We start from the raw sequence: 17,364 nt of genomic DNA, 5'->3' as shown, positions 1-17,364 counted from the left end.
CCTGCTGGCCTTCCGATTTAAAAACTGTCTTCAGTTGATCTAAAGAGATTTATTATGGAAAAACTGAACTGGAAATGGTATTTTGCTATTTAATGGAGGGCCATACAGTAATTATAGTTTGACATTGATTAGAAATCACCTCACTGCAATTATTTTACACAAATGGCTTAGTTAAGATTTTTATAAATCCACCATATGCACACAAAAAAGTAAGATTAACATCACAAGTTGTAATTTAAACTATTACTAGCTAGGGTAAAGATTGAAAACCGAGATTTTAGAAAAAAATTTATTAGATCCAAGTGAAAATATCATTGTGTACTTTTAGGTTAACTAATTTATTTACACATAACAACTCAAATAAAAAAGGAAATAACGTAATTTTTAAATATAACATGGATCTAATTAATACCTTAGTAAAATATGGATAGTAAAATTTACAAGAAAATATATTATGCCCAGTTTCAAACAACATTCAAAGGCAGAACGACTGCCAACAAAACATATCTTTAAACAAAATAAAATGTGAAATAAAAGTCAAAAGGGTTGATACAAAAAAAATGTTGTATTAACCCTGTATCAAATAATTTCAAATACCTGGATTTTCATATGAAAATCTTGGACTTAAAAGATTTTCTTTATAAGAGATTGGCAAAAAGTTTATTGTGAGGAAAATTTAGTGTACCTTAGCTTATTATGTCTTTATAAATATATATAACAAATATTAATTATCACAGGTTTAACTGGACTAATTATTTAGTAGCTTCCTCTCATCTTCCAATGCATCTCTTCCAGTTAACAGCATCGGTAGATTAGGCAGCATTCACATCATGAAACATTCCTGAAAAATGTAAATCAATTAAATAAAATTTTGAACATTTTATTGGGATTTTTTATTGGTAATACTGCTTCACTTGTATTGAATGGCAATAAATTAAGTGATTTCATGCTTAGGGACATTGCCATACCAACAATCTTCAAATAGCCTTACTTGATATTGATACCGTATTGTAACTGCAGTAGCCTATCAAGACCACTGGAATATATCACAACAAAATTATCAATACCATGTCAAAAGTACAATATTTAATCATTTTTTTTTTAGTTCTAAGCCAAAAATAACTACATTTTATAAAATACAAATATTACGCATTCAATAACATTTCATGACTTGGATTGTTTATAAACTTGAATTTTACTTTACCTGATGGTTTTCTTTTTCTAAAATTGTCATCAACATATAGCTTTCAATAACTTTTATGAGGTAATGATTTTGTTTAACCCTACGAGTGGCGAATCAACAAAACATGTCGGATTTCAAATCGTGTTGCTGAAGTGGCAACCGACAAATTTTGTCGATTAAGGTAACATTTTATCCCGTTGCATTTTTAGTCAATTTTACTTGAGGATATTGTGACGAAACGCATACTGTATATATATTATGTAAAAAAGTCCTAAAACGTTGTTTTATATATACCCTTATTGTGGAAGAAACTTAAAATTCAATGTTGACACGTTGGTCACACAAATAAAAGCTTTGGATTTTTCAAAGCTGAAATAAAAACACTTCATCGTCTAACCTCCAATGGCGGTGTTGTCATGAAATTTAGTCTGATAACAAAACTGTGTGAGTTTTATTGGTAATTTTACAGTTTAATGTGTGTTTAGTGTCGTGTTGTGTATTAGGTGTAATATTTGTACATTATTTTGCATAAATATTTATACACATGTGATCCAAAGATCAAGACTAGAATTTTATTGATATAAAGTCAGAGGAGTTTTGTGTTACAGTACCCCCCCCCCCTCCCACCAACCAACCAACTATGTTGACTACACTACTATGTTGCTACATTGTGTTGTGCTACATGTTGACTGATGTTGACTACTATGTGTCCTACTATGTAGGGACTGGGGAGCGAGCTGGCGTAGTGGTTAGAGCGCGGGACTTCAGTCCCTGAGGTCCCGGGTTCGATCCCCGCCAAGTCACCAATGGATTTATCTAAGTGATAATGCCGCAACCCCTAGGTCTAGCCTGAAGTAATGTGAAAATAATCCCAGGCTCGTGCCTAGCGTCCTAGGACAAAAAAAAAAAAAAACTATGTAGGGACTATGTTGAGGTATCCCTCTTATCCGGTACATTTTAACCGGACATCGGTTTAACCGGACTACACTCGGGGGGAATGACATCTCTTTAACCGGACAATTTTTATCAGCACATTGGTTTAACCGGACTAGATAGGCAGGATGTGGGCAGTACTGAAACGACTGTTCTCGTGGGAAAGATTTGAGACCAGTGATCACGTGTCTAAATACAATGCTCTCCTAAATTTAAGTCGAATATCACAGTAAACAGTCCGTTTTAACGAGTTTTTGGGGACGTTGGTTTAACCGGAAAATCCGTCATCCGGACTGGCCTAGGTCCTGAGGAGTCCGGATAAAAGGGAGTCTACTGTGTTTATTTTGTGGCCTATAACAGCTGATCAGTTATTTTGTTTACACTTTTGTTCATGTGTAAACAAACTATTCTAGTACTTATCTTATATTTTAAGAAACTTTTGAAAAACTTATGACAACTAGCCTGACCATACTACTGGACCGAATTACATGCGTACCACACCCCCATTTCATTTAGTGTTAAACTCAAATAACATGCATTTGATACAGGAAAATTAAGTTTTTTTGTTGTTTACACAAAAACTAAAAGAGATACGAAGTAAGTGTAAATTACAAAGTTGTTAAGAATTAAAAAACCTATAACATGAAACATGCTATGCCGCTTGACATATGTTGCTATTTGAAATTTTTGAACAATGGGCATTTGCAAATTTTTATAAAATCAATTTTTTTAGAATTTGTATTACTTCAAAAAACCGTTACTTGTAGCATATCACAGTAAAGCTAATTTCATAGCGAGTAAGAAAATTCAATCGGAGAAAGGCTAAATGCATTGGTATAGAAAACACAGAGTAAAAAAAATATATATATATTGATTTTTCCAAAAAAAAAAACTGCCGCCATTTTGAAACAGAAAAAATAATTAATTTCTGTTTTCGCCAACATGTTTGTCTAATAAATACCTTTAAAATGGTGTATAACATGACATATGTTTACATTTGAAAATTCCTATATTCGAACTACTGGAACTAGTGATCCTGGGTTTTTGGCACACCCTGTATTGGAAAAAGTTTAAAATATGTTTACATTATTCCTTGGGGTCAATTTAGTGGAAAATAGTTTTATTTCATCCTTGTACTTTAAGCTGTTCACCCGTAATCAATTTGAGACACCTAACGTGGGACACCCTGTAGTTATTTTCCATTATTGACTTGATATTTGGTCAATCCATTTCAAATCACCCAGGTCATGTTGCTCAACATTTTTTATTTGCCTAATTTTTTTATTATGGGTTCCCTATAGGTAGACAATCACAAAACACCATTTGAAAAAAATTTACAAACCATAGTTTTTTTTTTGGCAGCCATTTTAAAATGGCGGTTTTGCCAATTTTAGTAAAATACAAGGTTTGCGGAAAGTTTAATTGCCAAGCTATTTTTTAAGATATCAGAAAAATTCAAAAACCATTGTCTTCAGCATAAAATGAACTTCAAGTTAACATTATATTAATGTTTCTTTTATGTAAAATAGTCAGTCAAACTTGTTCTGCAAAATATCGGATGAAACTCATCAATCGTCAATCTTTAAGACCTTAAAGATTTATGAAGGGAAAGAGACTCAGTGCTAAAACTTTATTTCTGTGTTGAATACTAATGTAACTACCTGCTGAAGAAGTTTTAGCTCTGAGAATGCTCTCCTTTTTTTTCTATAGCTTTTTAAAAATGGCCGAAAGCCGTAAAATGTCAATTTTCGGGGGTTAATAACTAAAAAGGGACTGAATGAAAACAAGTGAAAATCTCACATAATGTTCTTTATACAAATAAGAATATCTCACAAAAAAATTATGACTGAGACCTAACTACATTTAGAGTTATACAGCATTGAATTTCAGATAAAAACGCTACCCTCTTTCTAGCACGAGCGGTGCCAATATAGCAGTTGAAATACAATTGACATTGTCTAAGTTATTTTTAAACCATCATATGAGTTTACAAAACATAATCAAACATTTTTAATATTGAATAAAAATATTTAGTGAGAATAATAAGTTAAGAATTATAATTCTTCAACTTAACTTACCGTTAACATTGTTGTACTTCACTTGCGTATAGTTTACTAGTGTAGACACAATAATGTTTTTCTGTACATTTAGATTTAAAACATTGGTTTCAATTACTTGTTAACTGCAATTTTTATCAGTAAATTAAATAAAGATGATATTTCATTACATAGTTTATCATCTATGTTATGTGTCCTACCAGACACAGTTGTTAGTTCTAGTGGAGTCACCTTTCACACTATTTTCTTAGCAGGCACCCAGGCAGTGTCATTTTTGGAAAGTTGGAATGCAGTTTTGGGTCCAGGAGGGTGAAAGAAATGCACCAATACATCATTATTGACTTCACTTTTGTCTTCGATTTTACCAAGCCACCACTTGTCATCATAGATACAGGCAACATAGTCATTACTCGTAAAAGATGATACATTTGTGAAAAGTATCGAAGTTTGATGATCGTCAAAGTTTGAACCTGCAGAAGTAACAAAACATCTAATTTGATTGTCACTGATGGGGACGTATCTGTGATAGCTTCTTGTTCCTTTCACTGGTAAACAGCATTCGAATCTCTCAGTAAGTTTTGTTTCCATTTGCTTGATTTCAGCTGAAGAAACAAATATATATTCAACTCCTGTAATATTCTCTCGGCAATATTTGAACATATCTTCTGGGGTCAGGATATGTTCAGTGTAAGGTCTTTGAAGTGAAGCTCGTGTAACTTCTCGTTTAGTGGTTCCACCAATACCATCGCAAGAATTCTTCCCATGTGATGAGGCGAAGAAATTCCATTCCGCTTTTAAACCAAAATCATTTTCGTGTTGGCAGACATTGATGAAGTTTTTCTTGTTCTTGTACTGGCTGCTTGCCCCATCGCTGAAGTAAATTACCATTTCAACATTAGGTATTATCTTCTTTATCTCCCTGATTAGATGATGTTGAAATGTGTGCACAGTCGTGGTATTGTGATCAAGACTGTCACTGATTACACAAATAGATTTGCAACTTAATTTGCCTTGTTTTATGTAGTAGATTACAAAGGGATGGAGAGTTGCTTGAGTATTAGTCCAGTGAAAACTTTGAATTTCATCCTGTACGGTAAATGTATAGTTTTCAGCAAAGTCACCGATAACCAAACAACGAGTTTCTGTCAGGTTTTCTTTTGTCGTCTTGAAATGTTGAGCTTGAGCTTTTGAGATAAAGTGATGGGATTTTAAAAGCACAAGCTTATCAACAAGAGAATTTAAAAATTCCTCACTGGGCATTACCTGTGTTATCAGCTCAGCTCTATCGGTTTGTACCCACTGTTTAAAAACTACTTCGTCAGGCAAGGTGTCAAGTTCATTGTTTAAGGTATCAAGTAGGGTATTTGGTCCAGGACATTTTTCACAGGAGTCGAGCATACATTTTTCATTCTCAATGTCACAAACCATGAATGATATAAGGTCTTTATAATTGGCATTCAGCTTTGCTCCTTCGATCATAAGCTTTGCGTTTTGGTGGTGCTTACAAACACACACACTATGTGTACCTGATGAACCTGGAAGTACGCACCACTTTGGTCGCAGAGCGCAAAACATAGAGCGACCAATCTTGTGATCAGGATTTTTCTGTTTATAGAGGCTGTAGAGCTCATTCAGTGAGAGAAGAATTAACCTTTTCTGCTTATGCACCCTAACATTGTCAATTATAGTAGAAACACTCTCTTTCTTACCAGGACATAAGCGACTATGTTCATCATCCTCGTAAAATTCTTTTACACAATTTTTTACAACTTCGCTTATTTTTTTCCCTCCTTTTCTTTTTGATAGATGTGGTAAGATACCTTGGTCCTTTGTCATCTGCCTTGTTAACTTAACCATATATTCAGAAGCACCAAATTCATCAATTATCTTTTGTTTCGACCATGATCTTGGCAAGAGACTAATTATCTTAATTTTATCATCTTTACTAGAAACCTTGAATTTTTCTTTCAGTTTGGTTATTAATATTTCATACTCACTTTGTATATTTTCTGTAGTACTTTGTCTTGGGGCTTCTAAATCTTCATGGAAAGATTCTTCCAATTTCCTCTTAACTGCACTTGCAATTTTATCAGTTTTTTTTTGTAAAGCTGACAGTCGCTGTTCTGTGTTAAGCTTACTTATTTTACACAATGGAGATAATTCCAAAGTTTCACAAATTGATTCAACTTTATACAGAGGGTTATCCTCAACTAATTCAAAAGGCTGAGGATGAAATTCAGGGTCATTTTCAACAAGATCCACCTCTTCTTCAACAGGTTTCTCAACAAATATTTTTGATGCACATGTTGGACAAAGAGCTTGTCCAGGAATCAGGTCGATGTCTACATTTTTATTCTTGGAAAGGTGATCCATAAGTATTTTACGCAAACCATTTTTAACTGGTTTTTTGTGGCAACCAAATGGATCACAACATTTTTTCCCAAAAATGTGGTTGTATTTGTCTAAATATTTATCTTTATGGTAGTGACAAATATTAGTAATTTCTTTAGAGATTCTTAATTTTAGCAAACATTGTTCTTCAGCTGGCAAGTCACTCACCCTAATTAATGCTTGAGGCACTTCTTTCTTTTAATGTTGTTTATGACACTGTTCACTTATTAGTTCACCCACAAAACAACTCATATTTAATGTTATTATTGATAAGGCGAATCACTATAGAGCATTGGCAATCCAAATTTTTAACAACACTGACAGAACATGATCACTAGTCAAAGAACTATCAACAACTGAGCTCCACCTATGTCTAAGCAATGAATGTGAGGGTGGGGGTTTCATGTCATAACTTGCAGAGACATGTTGGTACAGGAAGGCTGTATAGACTGTTTCAGTTGTCTAGACCTTACAATCCCTGCAAAACTCATTGACTTGTTGGAACATGATATTAATTATAAAATATTATTGAGTTAATAAAGTATTATTAGTTAGGCCTAATAACCTATATTTTTTACATAATGTTTTTATAAAATGTATTTAAATTATATTTTGGAACATAAATTAACATTTTATAATTATTTTTACAGTAAAACAGATAGGCCTATAATGTTTATTTTTCCTTAAAATAGGTTATATGTGCTAAGTGCTATTTTATGGTTATGAGTATTGTTTGATTGGAGAGGAACACCGTGTTTTTTATGGTTTTAAATAATTTTTATTTTAAATCATAATTTTACATTATTATAATGAATATAATGTTTTAAGTGTTAAATATAAGTTAATTGTTAAAGTAATGACTTCTTGACTTCTTAAAAAAGCAGTCGTTCGCAAAGTTGGCAATGCACGCGCGAGGAAAAAGGTAGCATTTTATCTGAAATTCAATGCTGTATATGTCTAAATGTATTTAAGTCTCAGTCATAATTTTTTTGTTGGATGTTCATATTTGTATAAAGAACATTTTGTAAGGTTTTCACTTATTTTCATTCAGTCCCTTTTTAGTTATTACCCCCCAAAAATTGACATTTTACGGCTTTTGGCCATTTTTGAAAAGGTATAGAAAAAAAAGGAGAGCATTCTCAGAGCTAAAACTTCTTCAGCAGGTAGTTACATTAGTATTCAACACAGAAATAAAGTTTTAGCACTGAGTCTCTTTCCCTTCATAAATCTTTAAGGTCTTAAAAATTGACGATTGATGAGTTTCATCCGATATTTTGCAGAACAAGTTTGACTGACTATTTTACATAAAAGAAACATTAATATAATGTTAACTTGAAGTTCATTTTATGCTGAAGACAATGGTTTTTGAATTTTTCTGATATCTTAAAAAATAGCTTGGCAATTAAACTTTCCGCAAACCTTGTATTTTACTAAAATCGGCAAAACCGCCATTTTAAAATGGCCGCCAAAAAAAAACTATGGTTTGTAAATTTTTTTCAAATGGTGTTTTGTGATTGTCTACCTATAGGGAACCCATAATAAAAAAATTAGGCAAATAAAAAATGTTGAGCAACAAATTTTATTTTTATTGGGTGATTTGAAATGGATTGACCCACAAATGTACTTTTTGAATAAAGGATTTTTTGATTTGATTTGTGCAGGTTTTATTTGTGTAACGTTGTGAGCATCTGTACACTCACAACCATTGTTTCTTTTCTGGCATTTAAACTGATTGTTGTTTACATTCAGCAAATATAATCTCTCTCTAAAAATATAAAATGGAAATATTGAACAACTTTAAATTTTATAAAAAAAAAAACCAAGAGATTTATTTTATTTATATTATTACAAAAATCAGTCAATCTTCATTGGTTATTAATTATCATTACAGAATGGAGCATTTTGAGGAACTTTTATTTGAAAACCCCGATTTAAAGGATTATAATGAGATTCTGACATCAAGTTTTTGTTTCCATTTACCTAAGATTGTAAATTGCTTCCCTGATGAAAGCCATGATATAGTTAACAGTGCAGCTCAAATTGTGATGAAATTTGATACCATATGTGGCAAGTTGGAGGATCTGGAGGGACAGTTGAGAACCATAAAAGAGGATCTTGATCTGGCTGACTCCAAACTGTCAAGGGAAAGGTGCTCCCATCGGTTTGAGAGTGAAAATGCTCTAAAATTTCAAGACGACCTTGTTACTCAAAGGCTGCTCTGGAAACTAAAATACTGGATCGAAACCAGAGCTTAACCAAAGCTCGGGAATTCTGCTGCGCTACTAAGTTAATTCAAGAAAGCTATGACAAGCTCCACAACGACTATGAATGAATGTTAACAACGTAATTTTTTTGTGGAAAACAGCAGACTACAAAAAGCAAATAAAGAAGTATGAAGTTTCTAACCATGAATTGACAACTAAACTGATGGAAAAGTTGTTGTAGGCCTATATAGAAAAGTTTTTACTTGACTCGAGAGGAAAAGACTCTTACTTACACTCCTACAAACTGAAGTAAGTAAATATCGAAATGATGTTATGTCTGTGGGACCATATGTATCACAATTAATTAAATTGCCAAATAAATCAGATGTGGAGAACACACTAAATGAGATGTCTATCAATGATAAGAAGTATATTTTCTTTTGTAGGTCTATACATAATAGCACTTCTATAAACTGGTTAGATAATTTAAGTACGGCAAAATGCATTGGAGTTTCCTACTTTTAGATAAATTTACTAAAACAGCGCTCTGCTTTGACTCAGCCCAAGATATCATGAAGCATGCTGATACCTTACTGCAAAACATCGGTCAGGAAGGTGTCGTTCTGCAACAGTTGAACAACAGTTAAATGACTTTGGATGTGGCCTAAATGTATAGTCACTGCTCGGCTGCTCCTCTTCTCAGCTGTGTGATCACATCCTTTCCCCACAACTTCCAGAAAAACATCACCAATAAAATACAAGTAATACTTTGTAATACTAACACTGAACGCAACAGTCGATGAGTACAATAACAATAATCTCAACAAAGAAGTAAACAAACCTGAAGACATTGGATTGTGTAACAACTGTGATAAATTTATATAACCTTTAAACACACTTAAGTTGACTAACCAATTGAGGCCTCTCTCTACCTGACGAGATTGCCAAAGATTCCCCGAACAAGAGAACTCGACTGATATTACGGATGTTAAAGTAACAACTATAAATACATCTAAAAGGAAAACAAATAGGTCTAAACAAAAAAATAAACGTAATGCCAATAAACATCATATTATAATCCTGGTTGATAGTCATGAGAGAAGTTTGAGCACAGAATTGTCAGATGTTTGGCCAACTAGAACTCAACACATTAGTAGCATCTTTGTTTAAACCAAATGCCACTCTTGATATGGTAAAAAAGAACATTGAAACACTTACAAAGACATTAAATAGAAAAAGACTTAGTTATTGTCAAAGGAGGATCCAACGTCATAATATAAAAAATGGAGGAAACGTGATTGAGACTCTGAGGAGCGTTATCGATGTAACTGCTCATACTAATAGTCTTGTTGCTGACTAGCCAGTTAAGTACCATACACCCTGAAGTGTTTGTGCTTTTGGTCTGTATAGAGTTCACATTATTTATTACCATATGTTACATACAAATAACAAGGTTGTTTACTTTTTGTTGTCAGTTAGTTTTTACATGATTAAAGTCAAGTTTCGTTTTACTAAGTTGTACTTTTTAATTGTATAAGTGAATACACGTTATTGGCGACGAGGAATTAGAACTCACACAATGCCGACATACTATAGAACTACAACAATTTGTCTCCTGTCTTGTGAATTTTCATAACCAAACTGAAGCGAAGATCATAATTGTTAATTGTTGAGTAGGCCTAGAAAGAAACGGATTGTCTCATGAGGCTTATGTCAAGAGATTACATCAAGAAATCAACAAACGTACAACACCTACCAACTTCAAATTATCACTTGGAAATAAAAGATGGTTTTTTCCAAGTTCCATCATCTCACAAAGACAGTTTTACAGACACTTCTGATTTGGAAAACATGTCAATCTTCCCACCCCTCAACACATCTCAACATAATTATGATCAACATGAGTATAACAATCAAAGTGAAGTGAGTGTAAGTGCAGAGAAGAGTAAATGTGCTTCGGAGTGTTTACATAAACTGCCAAAGACTCTCATTTCTGGCAGCAATGATGGTAATTTTTTATAGAGAACCAGACTGGGCCAGCAAGAATTACCAATCCCTCCTCTTTACCTATTAATTTACCTATTAAATACACTACAGAGTTGAGTTATTTTTTCCAACTTCCTGAAATTTGATTTTTTGATACATACCTAATAGCAATATTCTCTGTAAGTAGTGTTAAGTTTAATATTGTGTTTTTATAACTGACTCCATTCTGTACAAAATGTGCAATATGAATAAAGTTATTTTGATTGATTGACTAATGTTAAAAGTCCAAATAAAATAACAATTCTACACCAAACCATTCAGCACTTCTCTTCTCGAAATTTTATCATTAGAAATTGTTTTAGAAGAAATTATGCCTGAACTTGTTGTCATAAGTGAAGACAAATTAAATAAAAATGTAATCCCTCATGCATCTATAGCAAATTACAAAACTACAAACTATTACTGTAGAAAATCATATCTTGGAGGAGGGGTCATGATTCTTGCTCGGAATAGTTTGGCCATAAAAAGTAAAATAACAAATAATGAGATTAAAGAAAATTCATTTCACAACGATGAATTTAAATTAGTTATAGGCAAAATCCTAAAGATTTTAGTGAAGTTTTTAATGAGTAGGCCTATTTTATAAGTGTTGTTGACAATGACAGTTGTCATTCTACCCTAAACTAAATAATCATCTAGACAGTTAGTCCGAATGCTAATTCCAAATAATGTATCAAAATTCCATATAGGCTATTAAAACCTTTTTTTGAAACTGAACTCGAGCAAAAAATGTCTTATTTTGATAACAAGTTCACTTCCGGTTATGATGAAATTCCAATGCCCATGGTAAAAAGTTCTAAAAATGGATTAACTAAAAATTTCTAGATTCAAAACCTTACACAAAAATGAGAAAAAAAACAGAACAGTCAAATTACAGACCTTTACCAGTATTGCCTACCATATCTAAGCTCTACAAACTTGCAATGCACTCCCAATTGGTAAGTTTTTTTTTTTTTAATAATCAATTTTTTGACGATGAACATGGTTTTAGGTCTGGAAAATTTACAACAACTGCTGGTATTGATCTAGTTGAGACTCTTATTGATGCTATTGATAGCGGTGACAACTCTGGAATTTTCAGACTCTTATTTCAACGATTCTCAACATTTTGGTATTAGGCCTACTGGTAACTCACTAAAATGGTTTAAATCATATTTAGAAAACAGGCAGCAATATGTTGAACTACGATTACAGAATTCAATCAATTACATATCAGTCAAATCATCTCTAAAACAAGGCCTAAATATGGAGTCCCTCCGGGGTCTATTCTTGGTCCAATTATATTCCTCTGTTACATCAAAGGCCTGCCTTCAGCTCTAACGAACTCAAACACTAAATTATGCTTCTATGCTGATGATACAAATTTAATAGTTTCTGGTAGATCAAAAAATGAAATTGAATATATAGGCAATAGTAGCCTTGAATCTATATATGAATATTTATCTTGCATAAACGTATTGCTTTTAAAACTCAGAGAAAACCAATTACATAAAATTGTTCAACTGCCCAAAAAATACCTTTAAAACCTCATTTAAAAATGTATAACAATTAATTAGCTCAAGTGATTCAAACTATATTCTTATAACTTTTTAAGGCTATTGCATATTATAGAACCAACTTGTAAAGTTGAAACAGCTGACTAAATTCTTTAATTCCCTTTAAATATGAATAATCAATTAATAAATAATTAATTGATGGTTATGCACAAAGTTAACATGGGGAACTACAGAGCCACTGGGGCAGAGCCCGAAAGGATTTTTGATATAAGAATACGCCTAAATGTTAATCGGGAATGTGAGCTATCATCATGCCAAATTTCAGCCCAATCCGTCCAGTAGTTTATGCGTGATTGATAACACACAAACTTTCAGATTTATAATATTAGCCTAGTAAGATTTGTACCTACAAATTTTAAATGTGTAGCCTATATTTCTTGAATAAAGTGTTTCTGAATCTGAATCTGAATATAACCAAGATAATTAGCCTACAATAGGCCTAACTAGTCTCAATTATATGCACAGTAACTTAAACAATGTTTGGTTATTACAACCTTGCATATTATTATTAGGTAGGCCTACTCTCCTTGCCAACAATGGAGTAACAGGAAAACAGGTAGGCTATTATTTTGTTGTGTGATATTTAAGTGGTACACCGGATAAGTTACATAAAACGGTGAAGTTTCCTTACCTACCAAAACATAACTTAGTAGGTTCCAAAACTTAATGTAGGCCTGGTTAAAAACACTTAGCTATAGGAAATCCTATCCATTTTCTCTTAAAATTGAAACCGTTTAACTTATGGCATATCCTGTCGCAATGAACGCACAGTGGGCCTACCTTGGATAGTAAAAATAAAAGCAAGCAAATTTAAGCTAACTAGGACCTTAAAGATAATTAGTTTGAATTCCACATTAAGTTATTCTTAATAATTTCATCACTAGGGCCTAAAGTGACTCTTTTTGACATGATGAGGTCAAGTTTTAAAACGGAAAACTCGTAAAATGAGCAAGGGTTAAGAAGTCACTTTTTTGCCTTGTGGTGAACTCAATTTTTTATAATATTTCATAGGTAACTTAATTAAACAAAAAGCTAGAAAACAAAATAGGCTAATTTATATGTTAATATAACCTCTCAGAATGACTTTCAGCTTGTTTTCAATTTTGCTAATGCAAATAAGCAGTTGTTTAGTAAGTGATCCAATCAGTCTATTAGGCCTAAACGAGTGTGTTACAGTAAGGAACTTACATACCTACCATCGATATGTCGAGCAATCGACAACAATAGACTAAGACCTTACCTAATAAATCAATCGATAAAATAATTTAAATCGATAAGTTACGATTGCCACAATCGAAATTTACAACTATTTGAACGGCAGATTTTTACTCCCTAGAGAGTAAAAAAGCTACTTTAGACCCACAAAGCATGCATTAAAACGGCTGTTTTTGCTGCAGTATGACAACAAATTTATTGATCTAGACTCTATCAGTACCCTACAATTAGCCTAGGCCTAAGTGAAAATTAGGGTTACCGTACCTTTGTTTCCAAGACCACATTAAGCAAGGTAGTTGTACATGTCTTTCTGTCCATCAGTTCTGTCCAAGTATTCTTTCTCAATCAAAATGTCGATGCACTTCTTTATTGTTTGCACCTTTGGCTTAAATCTTGATGCAAGTTGCTGGAAGACTTCTGCTACAAGCTGTTGGTGCTGCAGTGTTTTGCGCATTTTCATGATTCTCACAATAGCTGCCTGAATAACCAACTTTCTATCCTCCTCAATATACTTATGTGTGATTTCTTCCGAGAGCTTTTGTTCCGATTTCATTGGGATATTGATGTTAACTCGCAACTTCTTGTTTTTGTATCCGGTGTTCAAGTTCATCACCGACTCAGCATCAATTTTACTTTCATCGACATCACAACTGACCAGTTTGGTTTTAAGTAAAATTTCTAGTACTTGCAGGAGGAACTCGACTCTAATTTGGGTTGATTCTGATAGCTGTTGAACTGTCCAGCTTTTACTTAAATTGAACTGAAGTAAGACAGCCATTTGGAATGTGGATGCCTGAAGTGTGTATCGGTTTTTGAAACAGTTTACGATCAATTCCCCTTTAGACATGTTGTATAACCAGTTTAGTTTACGTCCACTGTGCCGATTGCTGTAAAACGTTGTGAACCTGCTAACACTTCGCTCCAACTCTGTTGGGAGGGAAAAATTAAATGATTGTTGAAAGGGCCAAGATCCAGATGAAAGAACCTGAATACTAAAATCGATATCCAAATTTTCATTACTGTTTTCCATATGTCTACGAAACTGGTCATTGAGATCTTTAGAGACTCCGACATCTTGAAACATACGCTGAAGTTTGGACGTGTACTCAAACCCACAAGCTTGCTTTAGTTTTGATATCATAGATGCTTCCGCATCATCACTCGCTGACATGTGTTGCACAAGGCGTCTAGCAAGCATTTTGGAGTAAAACTTCTGAAACACATCCTTATCCTCAATGTACTTGAAGACAACCATTACCTGATTTAGAGTGTCTTCTAACTCAGCTTCTTCTGGATTTTTACTGGATTTCTTCAGAAGTAAGTCACAAAACTTGGCAAGCAATTCCGGAGATTTAGAACTGGAATTCACAACTTTAGTTACAGCGTTGTTATTGATGAATCTTCCACAGGCCTTATCAAGAGCGGCAACAAAACCACTATCGTTAGAAAATGCTGACAATACTAAAGCATTGTATTTCTTGTGAACTTCAAGGATGGTACTTACATAAACCTTGGGATCATTGACAGCACTTTCACCACATCTTTCAATGGCTTCCAGACCTTGGTTAGCTATATGTACCTCTAACAAATTCCTCAACTCACTAAGTCCATCAGGGATTTTAGACACAAGTTCGTACATTCTTTGTAAATCATCATTCTTATCTGCATCTAACAGATGCTGAAACTCCAAATGGAAAATTTCTAGATGTTTTTCAATAAGTACAATTTCACATGTGCGCCGTAAAGGTACCAAAGTTGACTCATACAGGTAAACTTTAACTCTTTTCTCTTCTTCCAAGAGACGCTGTTCAGCTTTCTTAATGTATTCAGAGACAGAATTTTGCAATAAAAACTCAGAACTCTCTCTGCTGTAATATCTTTCCGTAGCTTCAAGAAACATGTTTTCAAAAGACTCTTTATATATCGTCAAGTTGGGACCTTTGGCAGCTGGATCATCTTCGTTGAGCCCCAACTCAACATAGCAACTGATCACTCCACTAACAAGTCTAGTATTGATGGTCTCTCCGTTCCGTTCCTTCTCAATCAACTTCAAAACTGCGCTGGTAACCTGCTTATCAAGCCTTTTGAATAGGTTTTCTTTCCAGGTCACAAGGGCCAGTTGGTAGATCACGTACATGTTCTTCCGGCCTTCATCACACTCTCGTCGAACCCAATGTCTATTCAAGTAAGAGCAAACTCCATCCAAGACCTTTGAACTGAACTGGTACTCGTCCCACTTAGTCGTGTAAAACTGCAGAACATCTTCGTCCATCAGGTCGATTCCATTTTCTAAAAGATTGACCAAATAGTTCCGAAGAAAATCTTTGAGTTTTTTGTACAATTCTTGACCTACAAATTGAGCCCCACCCTGACTGTTTGAACCACTTTTTTTTGTTTTTGCCGTTGGTCGAGATTGTTGCTGGTGAACACTAGTACAATAACTGTATACATGAGTGTAAAGTTCCATATAGCGACCTTTTGGCATATATTGTTGGTTGTAAACCTGTTCAATTCCACATTTAAGATCACCCCAAATTTGATCTAGGTCGACTGTTCTTAAGCCACAGTTGGCTACTTCTCTATTTGAACTCATGATCACAAATATGTTTAAACGGAAGTCAAATTAAAAACGACAGGCGATATCCAGGAAGAAAGACACAAAAGTAAAAATACAATAACCTTGCAAACATATCCTAGACGCACATTTCACAATAATTATAGTCAGTAGACATTTCGGATGTATTTGAGGCTTGCAAAAGAGGAAGAAGTTAAGATGTTTTAAAATGTTTCGAGAATTTTCGTTTTATAAGCACTTAATGTTTCACACAGGTACGAACATAGACAACACGAATTACTGAATCTACTATTATTTGGATTTATAATAATAATTATAGGAATTCCAATTTCCAATTCAGCACTCCTCAGTCCTCATCAGCAGAACAAAAAATTCAGTACATTAGTACAATTACAATTTTTTTCACTTCACCTTGATGGACTATGGACTTAAACTAGACAAGGTATGGATGGAGAGACGAGAGGCGGAGACTAGACTATTAAGGTTAAGCAAAGTGAACCAAGTAAGAAAGAATGTGACAAAGGTGGATATTCCGTTGAGTATACTTATATAGTATAAAAACATTGAACAGTTTTAAAATTATAACAAAGACCAAAGTGTTTTTACTAACTTATTAGCCGTCAATATAAGGCGAACTAATTTTGACAATGAACTTCTTTGTGGAGTAATCTTTTTTTTTATTGAACCAAAAGTAGACACAATTACATGTATTGGTTACGTCAAAATAATATAATATACAATGGAATTTAACTTAGAATAATAAAATTAACTTAAACATAATCTTTACAAATCATTTTGTTTCGAAGGACAATAATTAAGAATCTAGCCGTCAGTCAGGAAGTCACGCCGCTGTAGTAGCATTTTTAAAAGAAATTAACTTTTTAACTTTCTTTGGAATTTCAGATGGTCTGAGATGTTGTCTGACTCTGCTTTTAGAGGCGTTGGAAGGTTGTTTAAGATAATTACCCAACCCGTCATGTTAAACTTCCCTATCCCATGCGTGATACGTAAAGTTCTTTACCTAACCCGTCATGTTAAACTTCCCTATCTCAAGCGTGATGTATACAACTTCCTTACTTCTCGAGTGATGTAAAGTATCAAAAACTCACTCGGTGATGTAATGAAACCCATTTAAATAACATTGAGTGATTAACTTAAATAAACGGTATCAGCATTCTGACACATACTTTCTCCCATAAGTTTG

The 17,364-nt window shown here is 33.5% G+C and overlaps 1 protein-coding gene across 1 annotated transcript; it reads right to left on the bottom strand.

Moving 5' to 3' along the window:
- Positions 1-275: 275 nt before the first annotated feature.
- Positions 276-16,507, bottom strand: LOC128990036 (cullin-1-like). The gene is made up of 2 exons (XM_054412253.1): positions 13,850-16,507; positions 276-841 (listed from the first exon to the last, which is right to left on the bottom strand). Exon 1 carries the CDS (start codon positions 16,176-16,178, stop codon positions 13,869-13,871), a length of 2,310 nt encoding a protein of 769 aa, XP_054268228.1. The 5' UTR covers positions 16,179-16,507; the 3' UTR covers positions 276-841; positions 13,850-13,868.
- Between the last annotated feature and the right edge of the window lie 857 nt (positions 16,508-17,364).

This window comes from Macrosteles quadrilineatus, unplaced genomic scaffold (genome assembly GCF_028750875.1).
Source record: "Macrosteles quadrilineatus isolate MER2022 unplaced genomic scaffold, UCM_ALF_1.0 Scaffold_3__2_contigs__length_128488019, whole genome shotgun sequence".
Classification (NCBI taxonomy): domain Eukaryota; kingdom Metazoa; phylum Arthropoda; class Insecta; order Hemiptera; family Cicadellidae; genus Macrosteles; species Macrosteles quadrilineatus.
The sequence above is the reverse complement of the archived record's forward strand: the minus strand, read 5'-3'. Positions and strand labels throughout refer to the sequence as shown.

Coding starts and splice junctions, on each gene's coding strand:
- LOC128990036 (XM_054412253.1), bottom strand. CDS start 16,178: ATGAGTTCAAATAGAGAAGTAGCCAACTGTGGCTTAAGAACAGTCGAC.